Source organism: Rana temporaria, chromosome 11 (genome assembly GCF_905171775.1).
Source record: "Rana temporaria chromosome 11, aRanTem1.1, whole genome shotgun sequence".
Classification (NCBI taxonomy): Eukaryota; Metazoa; Chordata; class Amphibia; order Anura; family Ranidae; genus Rana; species Rana temporaria.
In genome coordinates this window covers 9,240,882-9,256,944 of record NC_053499.1, presented here as the reverse complement: position 1 = coordinate 9,256,944, position 16,063 = coordinate 9,240,882, and the positions used below count along the sequence as shown (strand labels likewise).

The following is a 16,063-nucleotide window of genomic DNA, read 5'->3' as shown; positions in this document are numbered from 1 at the left end:
CAGGAGGGCTGCAATATAAGTCCTACCCCAAAAATAAGCCCTAGTTAAAAATACTAAATCCTAAAATCCACTCTATTACAGTAGTATATAATGTACAATATGTGCGTTTCTGTAATATAAATGTGGGGAAGAGAGCTCCGGCGGGTCACAGAAGTGCAGAATGGCGCTATATAACAAAGGTATTTGGCACAATTATATTACAGGAACACACACGTTGTACATTATATAATACTGTAATAAAGTGGATTATAGGATTTTACAAGCATTTTAACTTCACACTTGGGATTCCTGACAGGCAGGGAGAGAGAGGGGGAGAGAAGACAGCACATTACATGGTAAGACCTACTCCGAAAATAAGCCCTACTGTGTCTTTTGTTGGCATAATTAATATAAGACCCGGGCTTATTTTCGGGGAAACACGGTATGTAATTCTACAAAAGACAGCCCTTAAAAGGGATGTAAAGGTTTGTTTTTTATTTGTTAAATAGTTTCCTTAAAAGCTAAGTTCATTGGGCCAGATTCACAAAAGAGATACGACGGCGTATCTCCTGATACGCCGTCGTATCTCTGTTTCTATCTATGCGACGGATTCATAGAATCAGTTACGCATAGACAGCCATAAGATCCGACAGGTGTAATTGTTTTACACTGTCGGATCTTAGGATGCAGTACCACGGCCGCCGCTGGGGGGAGTTCGCGTCGTAAACCAGCGTTGGGTATGCAAATTAGGAGTTACGGCGATCCACGACGGATTTTCGCGTTCGCTACGTCGCCACTAGTCTAGTTTCCCGTCGCAAAGTTAGTCGTCGTTTTAGGTGCCCTAACTTTACACAGCAAACGTATTGCTGTATAAAGTATGGCCGTCGTTCCCGCGTCGAAATTTAAAAATGAACGTCGTTTGCGTAAGCCGTCCGGGAATACGGAATTACGCTACACGCGTCGCCGTTTTCGAAAAAATGACGTCACTGCGCGCAAAGCACGACGGGAATTGCGAAACGGAGCATGCGCAGTAGGTCCGGCGCGGGAGCGCGCCTAATTTAAATGGCACACGCCCATTTGAATTGGCCCGCCTTGCGCCGGACGTCTTTACGATACACCGCCGCAAGTTTCCAGGTAAGTGCTTTGTGAATCGGGCACTAAAACTGGAAACTTGCGGCGGTGTATCGTAAACGGGTTACGTTACACCGGCGCTCTTGTACGTGAATCTGTGACACGGCAGCAGACCAGGCTGGTGTGAATGGGACCTAAAAATTAAAATAAAACTGACCTAAAACATATAATTTACCTTTAAAAAAGACAAGAATGATACAATACTTACATTTCTTATAATACGCAAATAGTGCTATGGCTAAAATTCCAATGGCCATACTTATTATTATTATTATTGCAAGAAGATAGCCGATTGTAGGTGTATCTGTAATAACATAAGACAGATCATCAATCAATATTAGGCAGAAGAATGTTCACAGTTACTTAAAGAGGAGCTCCAGTCTCCCCCCAAAAAATTAAAAGCCAGCAGCTACAAATATTGTAGCTGCTGACTTTTAATATAAGGACACTTACCTGTCCAGGGATCCAGCTTCAGGTGCAGGAGCCGGCATCTTCATTAAGAGAAACTGGCAGTGAAGCCTTCTAGCTTCACTGCCAGTTTCCTACTGTGCATGCACAAGTCACGCTGCATTTTGTGAATGGTCCCTCAGTCTTCTGGGACCTGTGTGTCCCAGAAGACTGCGGGGGGAAGGAGGAGGGGACGGAGATGATCATAGATCGCTGCAGCGATCTTACCCGGAAGTGGGAGTGGGTACCTGTCAAAACCAAAAAGTGCCAAATGTGGAAGTGGGGGGTGCAAAGACGTGGAGCTTCCCCTTTTGGGTGTAGCTCCACTTTAAGAAAAAAGAGAACCTTGCGATTACTCGTAGTGGCCCCTGCATCCCTCCCCTTTTAGTTTCTGCTGCTGGATTTACATACAAATGAAAACATTTGAAATTGCACTGGTGACGTGGTGACACCTTCTCAGTGTGAGCTCCTTCTACAAACATCCGATACTCTAAATGTAAGAGAAAAGACTGGGAACTTTGCGCTGGCTGCCATGAACCCAAGGTGGCTTTAGGGACTCGGATTTAGGAAGTACTCAGGGGACACATGAAAACTGATCCTTCTGTGTCCAACTCCACCACATCCACTATCTGCCCATCATCCACACCAGGGCCGGCCTTTGGGGTGTGCGAGCTGTGCAGCTGCACAGGGCAACAGGGGCATCGTGCGGCCATCGCAGCTCGCAAAATGAGTCGCAGCAGGGCCGGGCAGTCGGTGCTACCACTAGGCGGATTAGGAAGGCAGCCTCCTAGGGCGCACTGCCACCTAGGGGCTCCACTGACTCTTGCCTCACCTCTTCTTCCTCATTGTCACTCCCCAGGCTCCCGGCAGAGGATAGAGGGGCCCCGGACAGCCTCTTTGTGTATGTTTAGGTGACCAGGGGGCAAGGGGTGAAGATGGGGGTGGGCGCCACAGGATTAGCTCGCACAGGGCGCCTGAACACCTAAGGCCGGCCCTGATCCACACAATCCTTTTCCAAAAAAGTAGAGCGGACCAGCGAAAAAGAGTCACCGTGCTTCTTAGTACCTCGCCCTATAGTGGCGCACGTACTGGCAATGTTATTCTCTAAAGTCACCAAGCAGCTGACAGATCCTCCTTCGTACGCATGTAGATGTCCCTGCTTTAGCCAAAAGACCAGACAGGCATAACAGATCAGATTATCCTGATACCCCTGGCCTGGGAAAACCGCATTAACAGGGCCACATTTAGTGTCCACATGACCTGATGGCAACAGCCACATGCTCCTGCCGTGCTCCAACCCTTCCCCTTTTTAGGTGACATTAGCCTGAAAAGAAGAGTAACAGAACCTGTGTCAAGACAAGACAGCCCCACTCAATTTTAAAAGGCCATTTGTGCAAGGAGCAACAGACATGGTATCACAGGGGAAAGCCCAGCTGCTAGTGCCAATTCCCCATGTGACAGATAAACACCGTTGGGGTCAGGAGTGCACCGCTAAGGTAGTAGATCCTATGGCTCCCACTGGGAGCTAGAGCATAAGATTCCCCAGGGTGCAGAGTCTAAGAGCCAGCAGGTGTTCACCAGAGCCTCTAGTGGTAAGGATAGACTGCACTGCAACTGGCTCCAGGTCGCGGCCCCCAGGGTCTCCCAGCTCACCCTCACGGTAGGCTATAGGAGGATAGAGAGGAAGCAGCAGCCCAGGACAACAAGGGATAGTCAGGAGATAAGCCAAAGGTCGGGCAACTAGCAGACAAGGATAGACAGAGAACACGCCAAAGGTCATGGTAACAAGCAGGCAGGGATTGTCAAAGAACAAGCCAAGATTGGTAACAGAAAAAGGACATAGAGCACATGGCAAGCAGCAGACAGGAAACCAAACACACAATATTGCTTGGGCATGGCAGGCTTGGACAGCACAGTGTTAAATATTGTATCCTGTAGAGGTTAGGGTGGAGCCACGCTGAGGGAAGATTACTTAACCATGCAGGTGTGAGAGTGCAGACCCAAGGCTGATTCATAGACCCAGAGGTAAGCGAACAGACTGGGCATGAAGGTATTCCTGGTGATTCATGACAGGTGGGCACTCCATTCTGCCCCCTTAAATCTGTTCCTGCACTGAGGAGGACACACCACTGATCTGTTTGCCTCCAAACAATTATCTACCCTCCCTATGTATACGTTATTGGACAATTGCGCATGCACAGTTAATGTCACCAGGTAAGATGGCAGCCACGAGGAGACTTTGAACAGATCAAAGAAACTTGGCAGAAGAGAAAGGACACATTTACAGCTGGAGACACAAAGTCGGCCCTAGCAGAAAAAACAGTGAACACAACACTCAATAACAATTGCCTCCTAAAAGGGAAAAGGGTGAAAAAAGACAAACATACATTTAAAAGCAGCAATAAAATGGATACCAAAATTGGCTTACAGGGACTTGCCAACCTGCAGGATCTATCTAGGAACAAAGATCCAACCATCACTCATCACAATGGGCAGTGTCCTAGACCTGTACAGCACTCTACTGGAAACGCCTTGGTCAGTCATTACTACACAGGGTTCCATTTACGTAGGCTTCACCACCGAATGGTTGCGTTACAGGCAATCCCTGTATGTTGTCATCTACCACCACTGCGGGGCCCGGGTAATACTCATCTGAGCATTTTAGCCGTAGGAATGGAACCAGAAAACACCAAACCCTTGATCCCTATGGGAACCATTTTGAGCACATGGAAGTGTTTGTGCAGAGAGCTGCACACCTGTAACATCCGCCTTTAGACACTGGCGGTAAAACATAAGTACTTCCTGTATGGGAAGTTTTATGTAGGGGGTGACTTCCTGTCTGTCTTTTGCCAGTGTCCATTTTAGTCCAAGTTAGTCATGATTTATAGTAAGGAGTGATTTTCGCGCCAAAAGATAATTGATATAACGTGGAACAAAAATAAACATAGATAAAAGCTGCTCCCCTAGAAAAAAAGAAGTGATTGGCCTCTTATTCCAGTGAGTATTTTATGATGATAGGGGGCGCTAGTGCAATAAGGGAAATGATGACCCTATTGAAAGTGTCAGAGGTGTATATCTTAATATACATACATAGAAATAAATAAATATGTAGAAACCTAACACCGTTGTGATAAACAATTACAGGTGAATTGTGATATATCAAGATTAATAAATAAATTATTACATAAATAATAATAATATATATACAGTGCCAATATCCAATGGGATGGATATAAGTGGACAATCTGGAAACAAAAAAAGTCCAAAAGAAAATGTGAACACTGTCCGTGAATTCCAAAAGTGAGGATTATCCATTATTCCAAATTGTGTCACTTCAACTGTGTAAGGAAATCAAAAAAGACATGCAATCTTCTCAGATCATGTGCACTCCAATATTTTCTTCCACCTCTTATAAGATCGACACCCAGAAAGTGCTGATAGAAATAAGCGATTACCAGAGCGATTGGACTTCTTTAATTAAAAGGAAGTCAGAATCGCTTATGCAGATTAATGCCTGCAAGCATATGATGCGTCATCCACTGTTGCCATAGGCTAAACCTCTTCACGGAGTATCACAGGTGGAACATGAAATACAAAGACAGCTCCATAGTGCAACCGGTATTTATTAAAAAAATAGTTAAAAACAAAGAAGGGCCAAATGGCCACTTACACTAGCAAGTGCCCATCCCAGCACTAGGTCTGCAGGCTCAGAAAGGAGGCAGCTGCCTCGACTCCCGTGTCGGCGTGCGTCCTCTTGTCACCTCAGCAGTACACAGAGACGGATGGGGGATCAGATTCAAAGCGTGACCAGGCTACTCCGCCGACGATCGTTTCGTATTACGTCTTCAGGGGGGCGTGGTTTATAACCTGCCCTGTGTCCCGTGATGTACGATAAAGAAACGTAATCGAATTGTACAATTTTGATATTGGATTTAGATGTATTTTGGAACACCTGAGCGCAATATCCTAAACATCGATTTACTGTTTGAATTTAGATATGCTTTGCTAGAGCCTTGGATGCCTCTTGACCGCTAAGATTGTCTGTCAACAACTGAATAAGACATTTAAAAAATGGAAATAATTTAGAGTCATAGAAGGACCCTGGCATTTTACTTTGAACAATATGTTGAAGTAGAATGAGTTACCTTTCACTGTAACAGTAAAACTCACAAAGTGGTCACTCTTAAAGGATCTGTGAGTGACAATGCAGAAATATTGGTCTCTATCTTCCTCTACGCTCGATGGCTTCACAGACATCAGGCTGGTCACATTAAATGTCCCATCTTCAGCCTGTGTTGGCACACTAGTACAAGTTTCTTTATCCAAGGGGAACCTTTCAGAGGAGTGACTGCGCTTCTCCCAACGAATATCCACAGATTTGGGATAGAAATTACGTACGTAACATGTAACAGATTGCTCATTGCCAGGTGCAATCGTGATTTCGTAAGAAGACAATTTGACAATTGGTCTTGCTGGAAAAAATAAATAAAAATCAAATAGCTAATATGAGCCACACTCATTGAACAAATGCATCGTAAGTAGTGTAATGCATGCAAGTAAAATCATAATGATGCATAGAACTGGACTTGATACCATCTAAATTATGGGCCGGATTCTCGTAGTGCTGCGCATCTTTCTGCCGGCGTAGCGCATCTCATTTGCGCTACGCCGACGTAACATAGAAAGGCAAGAACAGTATTCGCAAAGCACTCGCTCCCAACGTTGCGCCGGCGTAACGTAAATTGGGCGGCGTAAGCCCGCCTAATTCAAAGTAGGAAGGAAGTGGGCGTGATACATTTAAATGAACCGTGACCCCATGCAAATGAAGGGCCGAACGAACGGCGCATGCGCCGTCCCGTGGACACTTCCTAGTGCGCATGTTCAGAATCACGTCGGAACGAACGCCTAAGATACGTCGAATCACTGAACATAACCTACGCCCAGCCCTGTTCACGTAGTACGACGTAAACGACGTAAAATACGACGGCTGTTCCGTCGTCCATACCTTTGCATGGGTTGCGCCTCCTATATGGTGGACTAACTTTACGCCGGACGTACGCCTTACGTAAACGACGTATATTACTGCGACGGGCGCAAGTACGTTCGTGAATCATTGTTAAAATGGGGGGTGCAATGGCGCTTACCAATAAAATATATTCCACATAAACGCACAACGATGTATGAAGTATCCAATAAATTGGATTATTATTGGGTACTTCATACATCGTTGTGCGTTTATGTGGAATATATTTTATTGTTTATTTTATTGGTAAGCGCCATTACACCCCCCATTTTAACATTGATTCTCGGTGTGTGAACACCTTTTGGTAGTGGCTGCTGCTTTTTATAGTATTTTAACTAATTGTTATTACTTATTATAGAGTTTTAGTGCCTTTGGTTAGGTTTTGGTTTTGCGCATTAGTTCCCCCCTTATACACGTTCGTGAATCGGCGTATCTAGGTCATTTACATATTCGACGCGTAAATCAATGGAAGCGCCCCTTGCGGCCAGCGTAAATATGCGTCTAAGATACAACGGCGTAGGGAACTTACGTCGGTCGGATGAAGCCTAATTTCAGGCGTATCTAGTTCTTTGGGTACGACGCAGAGATACGACGGCGCACATTTAGACTTACGCTGCGTATCTCCAGATACGTCGGCGTAAGTCCTACTTGAATCCGGCCCTATAAGTTTAAAAAATAATTCCTTTGTGGAATGGAACTTGCCCTGAGTCTAGGCTCCCATCTGGGAAGTTCCTTTCCTCATCTAATGCACATAGCGGAGACACTCATATATGGCATTTAGATTTCTGACATCCCAAATATCTAAAAAAAATTTATAGCTTGCACAATAAAAAAAGTATTTTGGGGTGTAGACCATCCAAATTATTCGTTAAAAAAATAAATAAAAAATAAGTATTTTTTTCTGTGGAATGGAACCTCTACCTCTCCCTCATGATTGTGCACCTTGGTAATGGAAGTTCCTTTCCTCATCTAATGCACACAGCGGAGGCACCCATGCACAAAGCCTTTTTTTAGCCCTTCTGCATTTACGTTTTTACATCTGGCTGGAACAGTAGTTTAGCTCTGCCAAATGACCACGGATTATATGAATGCTGCAGCCACACTCATTCATGTACTGACCACTCAGTGTCCACCCCCCATCTTTGCCAATCCCTCCACTTACCGTATTTATCGGCATATACCGCGCACTTTTTTGCCCTGAAAATCAGGGCAAAATCGTGGGTGCGCGGTATACGCCGATACCCGCTTTCCCGCGCCGAGTTTTGAATACTGCGCCGACATATACCGAGCGCAGTACACTCGGGTATAGTCGGGCAGTCTCGGCTCCTTCCGCACTCACCTCCTGGACGTACAGGACGTCAGCGCGGGTAGCCGAGCATTGCCGACAATACACGAGTGTACTGCGCTCTGTATATGTCGGCGCAGTATTCAAACTCGGCGCGGGAAACGAGCGGGGAGGACACGAGGACGCCGCAGAAGGACGCCGGACCCGCCGAAGAGGACACCCGACCCGCCGAAGAGGACACCCGACCCGCCGAAGAGGACACCCGACCCGCCGAAGAGGACACCCGACCCGCCGAAGACGGACGCCGGACCCGCCGAAGAGGACACCCGAAGCCGCAGAAGGACGCCGGATCCGACGAGGCCGTCGATGGACGCCGCGCAAGACACCAAAACTGTAAGTACAAAAAAAACAAAAAAAAAGGTTTTCCACAGGATTGGGGGCCACTTTAGGGGTGCGCGGTATACGCGGGAGCGCGTTATACCGCGATAAATACGGTACTTCAAATTTCCTAATAAATAAAATACAAAATACTAACATACAAAGCCATTTACCAACCTTGTCTCACTATTAGACATGTGCACAACCAAATTTTTTGTGTTTTTTTGTTTCGTTTCGTATCGTCTCGTTTGGTAGGTTTGTAAAGATTCTTAAGACGCAAGTTTTCCTATTCGGACCTGTTCGTATTTCGAAAGACGCAAGTCATTTTGTTGGATAATAATTTTCGTTTAATGGATTCGTAATTTTGTACTTTCGTAAATACATCGCGGCGCGGTCATTCGCAATCTCGTATTTTAGTTTAATTTTCAACACGCGGCTAATCCATATTAAGATAGACTTTCTCTTAAAGGGGTGGTTTCCCTAAAAATAAACTTTTAACATTGCATTTCCTACATTAATGACAATTAGAATCGGCTGGTTTTATAAAAAAAAAAACGTCCGTAAGTACCGTTTGCTGTAGGCGCTCTCACTGCCACTTCCGGGTACGATGGTGGGGCTGGGCGTTCCTAATTGATGGACAGGCATCCGACCGACGCATACATCGCTGTTTCGGTGTCCAATCGTACGTTCGTATTTTTGCTTGTTCGTTATTTGGCTTATTCCTAATTCTGTCATTTTCGTATTTTGGTTCTTTCGGCTTTTCGGATGTTCGAATTGATCCGAATGTACGAATACTAACAAATTCGTACGAAAATCCATTCTTTACGAATGGGAACGCACATGTCTACTCACTATTATCACCCAAACTGTTCTCTCTGCTCCTCCCAAGACCTGAGGCTCTCCAGCTCCCTTGTCTCCTCCTCCCATGCTTGTCTCCAAGACTTTCTACGGAGCCTCTCCTATCCTATGAAATTCCCTACCCCAATGTGTACAGCTGTTTCCCACTCTCTTCACCTTTAGGCAATCCTTAAAAAAAAATCATCTCTTCGGGGAAGTCTATCCCGCCTCCACCTAAAAACTGAACTTTTAATCTTCCATCAGTTCATCCTTCTCAGTTATTACCTTTTGTACCACTTGCCCCTCTATATTTGATTGTAAGCTTAGTTAACCTTTAAGACTTTGGCCCAGATTCTCAAAGGGCTTACGACGGCGCAACGCCATGTACGCCGTCGTAAGTCCTAATCTGGGCCGTCGTATCTATGCGCCTGATTCTTAGAATCAGTTACGCATAGATATCCATTAGATCCGACAGGCGTAAGTCTCTTACGCCGTCGGATCTTAACTGCAATTTTTTTTTTTGTCCGCTAGGTGTCGCCTCCGTAGTTTTTCCCTGTCGAGTATGCAAATTAGCTAGATACGCGAATTCCCGAACGTACGCGCGGCCGACGCAGTAAAGTTACGACGTTTACGTTAGGCTTTTCCCGGGGTAAAGTTGCCCCTGGGTATATGAGGCGCAACCAATGTTAAGTATGGCCGTCGTTCCCGCGTCGAAATTTATAAATTTACGTCGTTTGCGTAAGTCGTCCGTGACTGAGGTTGGACGCCATTTACGTTCACGAAACCAATGACGTCCTTGCGACTTCATTTGGAGCAATGCACCCTGGGATATTTTACGGACGGCGCATGCGCAGTACGTTCGGCGCGGGAACACGCTTAATTTAAAAGCTACACCCCCCTACTCGCCTAATTTGAATTAGGCGGGCTTGCGCCGGGTGATTTACGCTACGCCGCCGCAACTTTACAGGCAAGTTCTTTGTGAATAAAGCACTTGCCTGAAAAACTTGCGGCGGCGTAACGTAAATGAGATACGTTACGCCCGCCCTAAGTTACGCCATTCTACGAGAATCTGCCCCTTTATTTTTAGTAATTAATATATAATATCTTTATGGTATTATGCTTATGAAAATAGTGTTCGGTATTTTCACCTACCTGACACCTCCACATTGCGAGTTGCTATGAGCTTGTTCCCGGCAACAAACACATTACAGACGTACTTCCCTTCATCGCTTTGCTGAACATTGTACAGGGTGAGACTGGCATTTCCTCTTTTAAATCCTGTCCCTTCAACATTAGAGTTTTGTCTGTAAGGTGCATGGCGGCCATTTGTAAACAGATATACTTTATGTTCACTTCCATTCAATGGCCTCATATCCCAGCGCACGGAATCCGTAGACAGATTCAGATCCAGATCCCTCTGTGGTTGATCTCTGTCAGTAAGAACACAAGGAATTGTCACATTCTGTCCCAGGATCGCTTCAACAGGTGACGGACTATCCATGATCTTTAATGCTGAAAGATAAAAACAGACAAACGTTAACATACTAAAGCAAGGGCGTCACGTTTTTTTGCACTGCGTCACGGTTGGCGAAAGGAGCCAAACGGCGAGTCCGCGCTATACTGCGCATGCGCATCGCCGTTCGGCTCCTTTCGCCAATCGTGACGCGGCTTACGCGACAGGGGGGGAGCTCGTTTTTGGGCAAAACGTCAGTCACAGATATGTTAGGAACGCCCACTCCCGCGGGACTCGCAACCCGGATGCACGGGTGAATATGCTGTACAAAGGTATGTACAGCATCAAAAAAATAATAATAGCCTTAAAGCGGATGTGCCACTAAAAAAATATATTAAAAGCCAGCAGCTACAAATACTGCAGCTGCTGACTTTTAATATATGGACACTTACCTGTCCTGGAGTCCAGCGGTGATCGCAGCAGATGACGAGCCGATCGCTCGTCACCCTGCTGCTCCCCCCTCCATCCACGGTGAGGGAACCAGGAAGTGAAGCGCTCCGGCTTCACTGCCCGGTTCCCTACGGCGCATGCGCGAGTCGCGCTGCGCCCGCCGATTGGCTCCCGCTGTGTGCTGGGAGCCGAGTGTTCCCAGCATACAACGGGGGACGGACGGAAGGTAAGGAAAAAACCCGTCCTTTGCCCGTATCGTAGGGCCGGAAGTGGGTGCAGATACCTGTCTGTAGACAGGTATCTGCACCCCCCTCCCCCCTGAAAGGTGTCAAATGTGACACCGGAGGGGGGGAGGGTGCCGATCAGCGGGACTCCACTTTAGAGTGGAGATCCGCTTTAATCGTATTGTAATGTGGGGGGGCAGTGTAATAAAAAAAAGTCGTTTTTAGGGTGAACCACCCCTTTAACTTGCTCTTAATTCAACCATACCAAAAAACCTTGCCCCCCCAATAATTCCACACAGACCATTTAAAGTTGGAAGTGGGCAAGGCCACAGCTTTATTGAAACGTATTGTTATAACAAACTTCAAATCCCAACAATCCTAAAACCATGCCAGTCACGGTTACACCGTGAGCATATAAACAAAAATGTCTAGTCTAAGAGGCCTGTCTCCACCATCAGTGCGAGACGGGCATTAAACTGACCCTGTGATTCAACGTGAGGGCTTAGCCCAAAAAGTAATGCCAATTGCTGGCCAGGTAAAACCGCCAAAGAAGCTGTGATGAAACAACAACACCATGGGCGGGAGGGCGGGCAACTCTTGTGACGTCAATTCTTCGGAATTAGTGGGACGTACCCCTGCGTAGCTATTTCTAGAGTTCTGTCTCCACCCCCTCACCTCGTGCCAATCGTAGCCAATCCCAGCGGAGCCACTCCGACTCCCTCCTCATGTTGACGCCCTGACTGGTTGCCAAGCATCCAGCAGTCAAGGCTCCCTTTCCTTAGTGCAGGGCGGGTCAAGGGCCCTTCATTCCTGGAGGTCTCCACAGGACACCATTCACGATCATCTGTATCTCTGCAGAGCCTGTACTGACCCCCCTGAGAAGGGCGGTCACAGGCTAGCTGGTAAGCCTCCCCTTACATTCACTGGTGGTGGGTCTTCACATATTTTGGAATAACATTGGAGTAATGCCGCGTACACACCATCACTTTATGTGATGAAAAAAAACGTCATTTTTTGTGAAGTAAAAAAACGATGTTTTTGAAACTTCATTTTCAAAAACGACGTTGCCTACACACCATCGTTTTTTTAAAATGCTCTAGCAAAGCGAGGTTACGTTCACCACTCTTTTCCATTGAAGCTCGCTTCATAACTAGCTTCTGAGCATGCGCGGGTATAAAAACGTTGTTTTAGCTACACACGGTGACACAAAAAATTACGTTTTGAAAAACGACACAAAAAATTGAAGCATGCTTCAATTTTTTTTTTGTCGTTTTTCACAAGACATAAAACGACGTTTTCCCCCACACACGGTCATTTTAATTGACGTTTTGAACTTCATTCGCCTTTATTGGACACAGGGGCCCAGATTCTCATACATTAGCGTTGCTCCTGGGCAGCGTAATGTATGAGCTCTACGTTACACCGCCGCAGGTCTACAGGTTTAAATCCTGATTCTCAGAACACTTACCTGTAAACTTGCGGCGGTGTAGCGTTAGATTGCTCGGCGCAAGCCCGCCCCATTCAAATGGGGCGGGCACCATTTAAATTAGGCGCGCTCCCGCGCCGAGCGTACTGCGCATGCTCCGTCGGGTAAATTACCCGACGTGCATTGCGCTAAATGACGTCGCCCCGACGTCATTTGCCTAGATGTATACGTAAATGGCGTCCAGCGCCATTCACGGACGTCTTACGCAAACGACGTAATTTTTATTCAATTCGACGCGGGAACGACAGCCATAGTTAACATTGGTTGCGCCTGCTAATTAGCAGGGGCAACCTTACGCGTCGGGTACGCTACGCAAACGACGTTAATTCGCTGCGTCGACCTCGCGTATGTTCGGGAATCGCCGTACTTACCTCATTTGCATAGACGACGGGGAAAAGCGACGATGCGGGAAAAAAATTACTTTTAAGATCTGACAGCGTAACAGCCTTATGCTTGTCAGATCTAATGGGTACCTATGCGCAACTGATTCTAAGAATCAGTCGCATAGATACCCGGGGCCAGATGAGGAGTTACGACGGCGCTAATGGTGTTGCGCCGTCGTAACGCCTTTGAGAATCTGGGCCAGGATTTGTTATAATTATTTTTGAATCATTTTGGCAACATGTGACTTTTTTCAGCGCTACACATTTTTTATCCACATAAAGCAAACTATTGACATGAAGATGGCATTGAAAATTTATAAAGGAATAAAAAAGCCAACATGACATGCCTCTTCTGTGATGCCCTTAAAAACATATATATATTGTGACAATATGGTACCCTGTCATGGTGTATGTCACCCAGGATTCTCAACTAGGCCAGCTGAGGGGCTCCGGGATGCATGTTTTTGGAGGAAACTATGGCCCAGATTCTGAAAGGGCTTACGACGGCGCAACGCCATGTGCGCCGTCGTAAGTCCTAATCTGGGCCGTCGTATCTATGCGACTGATTCTTAGAATCAGTTACGCATAGATAACCATTAGATCCGACAGGCGTAAGGCTCTTACGCTGTCGGATCTTAAATGCAATTTTTTTTTTCGCCGCTAGGTGTCGCCTCCGTCGTTTTCCCGATCGAGTATGCAAATTAGCAAAATACGTGAATTCCCGAAACGTACGCGCGGTCGACGCAGTGAAGATACGACGTTTACGTTAGATTTGCGACGCGTAAAGTTGCCCTTGTTATATGAGGGGCAACCAATGTTAAGTATGGCCGTCGTTCCCGCGTCCAAATTTTTAAATTTAAGTCGTTTGCGTAAGTCGTCCGTGAATGGGGCTGGACGCCATTTACGTTCACGTCGAAACCAATGACGTCCTTGCCACGTCATTTCGCGCAATGCACATCGGGAAATTTTAGGGACGGCGCATGCGCAGTACGTTCGGCGCCTAATTTAAATGATCCACGCCCCCTACCCGGATCATTTGAATTAGGCGGGCTTGCGCGGGGTAGGGTGACCACATTTTCAAACTGCCATTCAGGGACACATCCCCTCTCTCACCTTCCCCCAAAAAAGATAAGGGGGCGGGGGGGAAATGTAGTCTCGGGTGTTGATGGGGAATTTGGCGGCAGGTTATTTGTCAGGTGATGCAGTGCCGCTTGCCACCCATAGCCTGCCACCAGATGCAGTGCTGCTGTCACTCCCTCTGCATGACCCACGTGCGTAGAAGGAAACAAGTGGCGTCACTATCTGGAGAGTGAAGATCACACCAGTCCCTGCTGCTTGCCGGAGAAGGAGGAGGTGCTTAGGTGGGTGGGGACAGCGGTGCTGCACTAGGCGCAGGCCTCGCTCCCGGTCTCACTGTCTGAGAGTAAATTGTCACTGGTTGCAAGATGCCAGGCAGCGCTGGCCCTAGCAACCAGTACTGGAAATGTAGTTATTACTTAGTAGGGGGTGACTGTGTCCTCTATTTCATTCCGGGACATTGTATTGTTCCGGAATGAAGGTGCCCGGGACCCAGGACAGACATGTCAATTGCGGGACAGTCCCGGGCAATCCGGGACATGTGGGCACCCTAGCGCGGGGGGATTTACGTTACGCCGCCGCAACTTTACAGGCAAGTGCTTTGTGAATCAAGCACTTGCCCGTAAAACTTGCGGCGGCGTAACGTAAATGAGATACGTTACGCCGCCGTAGTTTTACTCCATTCTACGAGAATCTGGGCCTATCTTTTCACTTTCCTCAGCAGCTGTTAAAACACTGTTCGGGATCTGGAGCCTGGATCTGTGTGGGATCTGTGTGGGATCTGTGTGGGAGGAAATCTCTGAACCTGGGAACAGGTTTTTGGAATGTCTAGGTGTGTACGGGGTTTTCTTGTAGAGTCAGGACCAGAGTTCTGGGCGCCACCCACCGAGGAGTTCATACGTGTGTAAGGCTGGATTCACACCTATGCAGTTTATCTGCTTTTTGCATTATGCAGATTTGCACTGCAGAACGTGTTCCATAGGAAACCATGTTAAATGGACTGTAGTGCAAATCTGCAAAATGCAAAAATCACTAAGGCTGCATTCACACCTAGGCGTACTGAATCGTGGCGTTTTGTCCCGCGAATTGCGGCGGCAAATAGCGGCGTTTTGTACCGCGATTCGCGGCGACAAAACGCTGCGATTGTGAATGCAGCCTCACCCCCTCTATGGAGATGGTTCACATCTCCTATGCCGAACGCCGAAAGACGCCTGAAAAAAAGGTCCGGGACCTTTTTTCAGGCGGCAGGCGTCCGGCGTTCGGCGTGGAGATGTGAACCATCTCCATAGCCGACCATGTAAAATCACCCCTCCAGCGCATGAGGGGCGGCTGCGGCGTCGCGCTTCAGGCGTATATACGCCTAGGTGTGAATGCAGCCTAAAACTGCATAAGTGTGAATCCAGCCTAAGGCCCCGTACACACGAGAGGATCCATCCGCTGAAAAATCTCAGCGGATCGGTTTCAGCGGATAGATCCCCTGGTGTGTACGTTCCAGCGGATATTTATCCGCGGATATTTCCGATTTCCAGCAGATAAAAATGTGTAAGCATGCTAACAAATCTATCCGCTGGAATCGGCTCCAGCGGATCGATCCGGTGGTCTGTACAGACTCACCGGATCGATCCGTCCGAACCCGTCCCTCGCATGCGTCGTAATGATTCGACGCATGCGTGGATTTCCTTATATGACATCGTCGCGCAAGTTGCCGCGTCATCATCGCGGCGACGGCGCGACACGTCACTGCGGTTGAATTCCGCGCAGATTTGGATCCGATGGTGAGTACATGCCAACGGATCCAAATCCGCCAGAGGATTTATCCGCGGATCAATCCTATTGTGTGTACCAGGCCTAAGGGAGCAGCCACAAGCGTGCATGTCTGACAGGGAAGACAGAAAGCCCAAGCAAGAAAA

At 47.3% G+C, this 16,063-nt stretch overlaps 1 protein-coding gene across 2 annotated transcripts in view; it reads right to left on the bottom strand.

Annotated features, from left to right (window-relative positions):
• The window catches only part of LOC120917004, a 61,892-nt gene that overhangs the window by 15,390 nt on the left and 30,439 nt on the right, over positions 1-16,063 (bottom strand). The window contains exons 2-4 of one of the 2 annotated variants that reach the window (XM_040327980.1): positions 10,233-10,592; positions 5,703-6,029; positions 1,319-1,414 (exon numbers count right to left, since the gene is read on the bottom strand). In XM_040327980.1, the coding sequence (XP_040183914.1) occupies positions 1,319-1,414; positions 5,703-6,029; positions 10,233-10,592 (783 nt within the window). The remainder of the gene's footprint in view (positions 1-1,318; positions 1,415-5,702; positions 6,030-10,232; positions 10,593-16,063) is intronic. The other variant, XM_040327981.1, reaches the window with a different exon arrangement.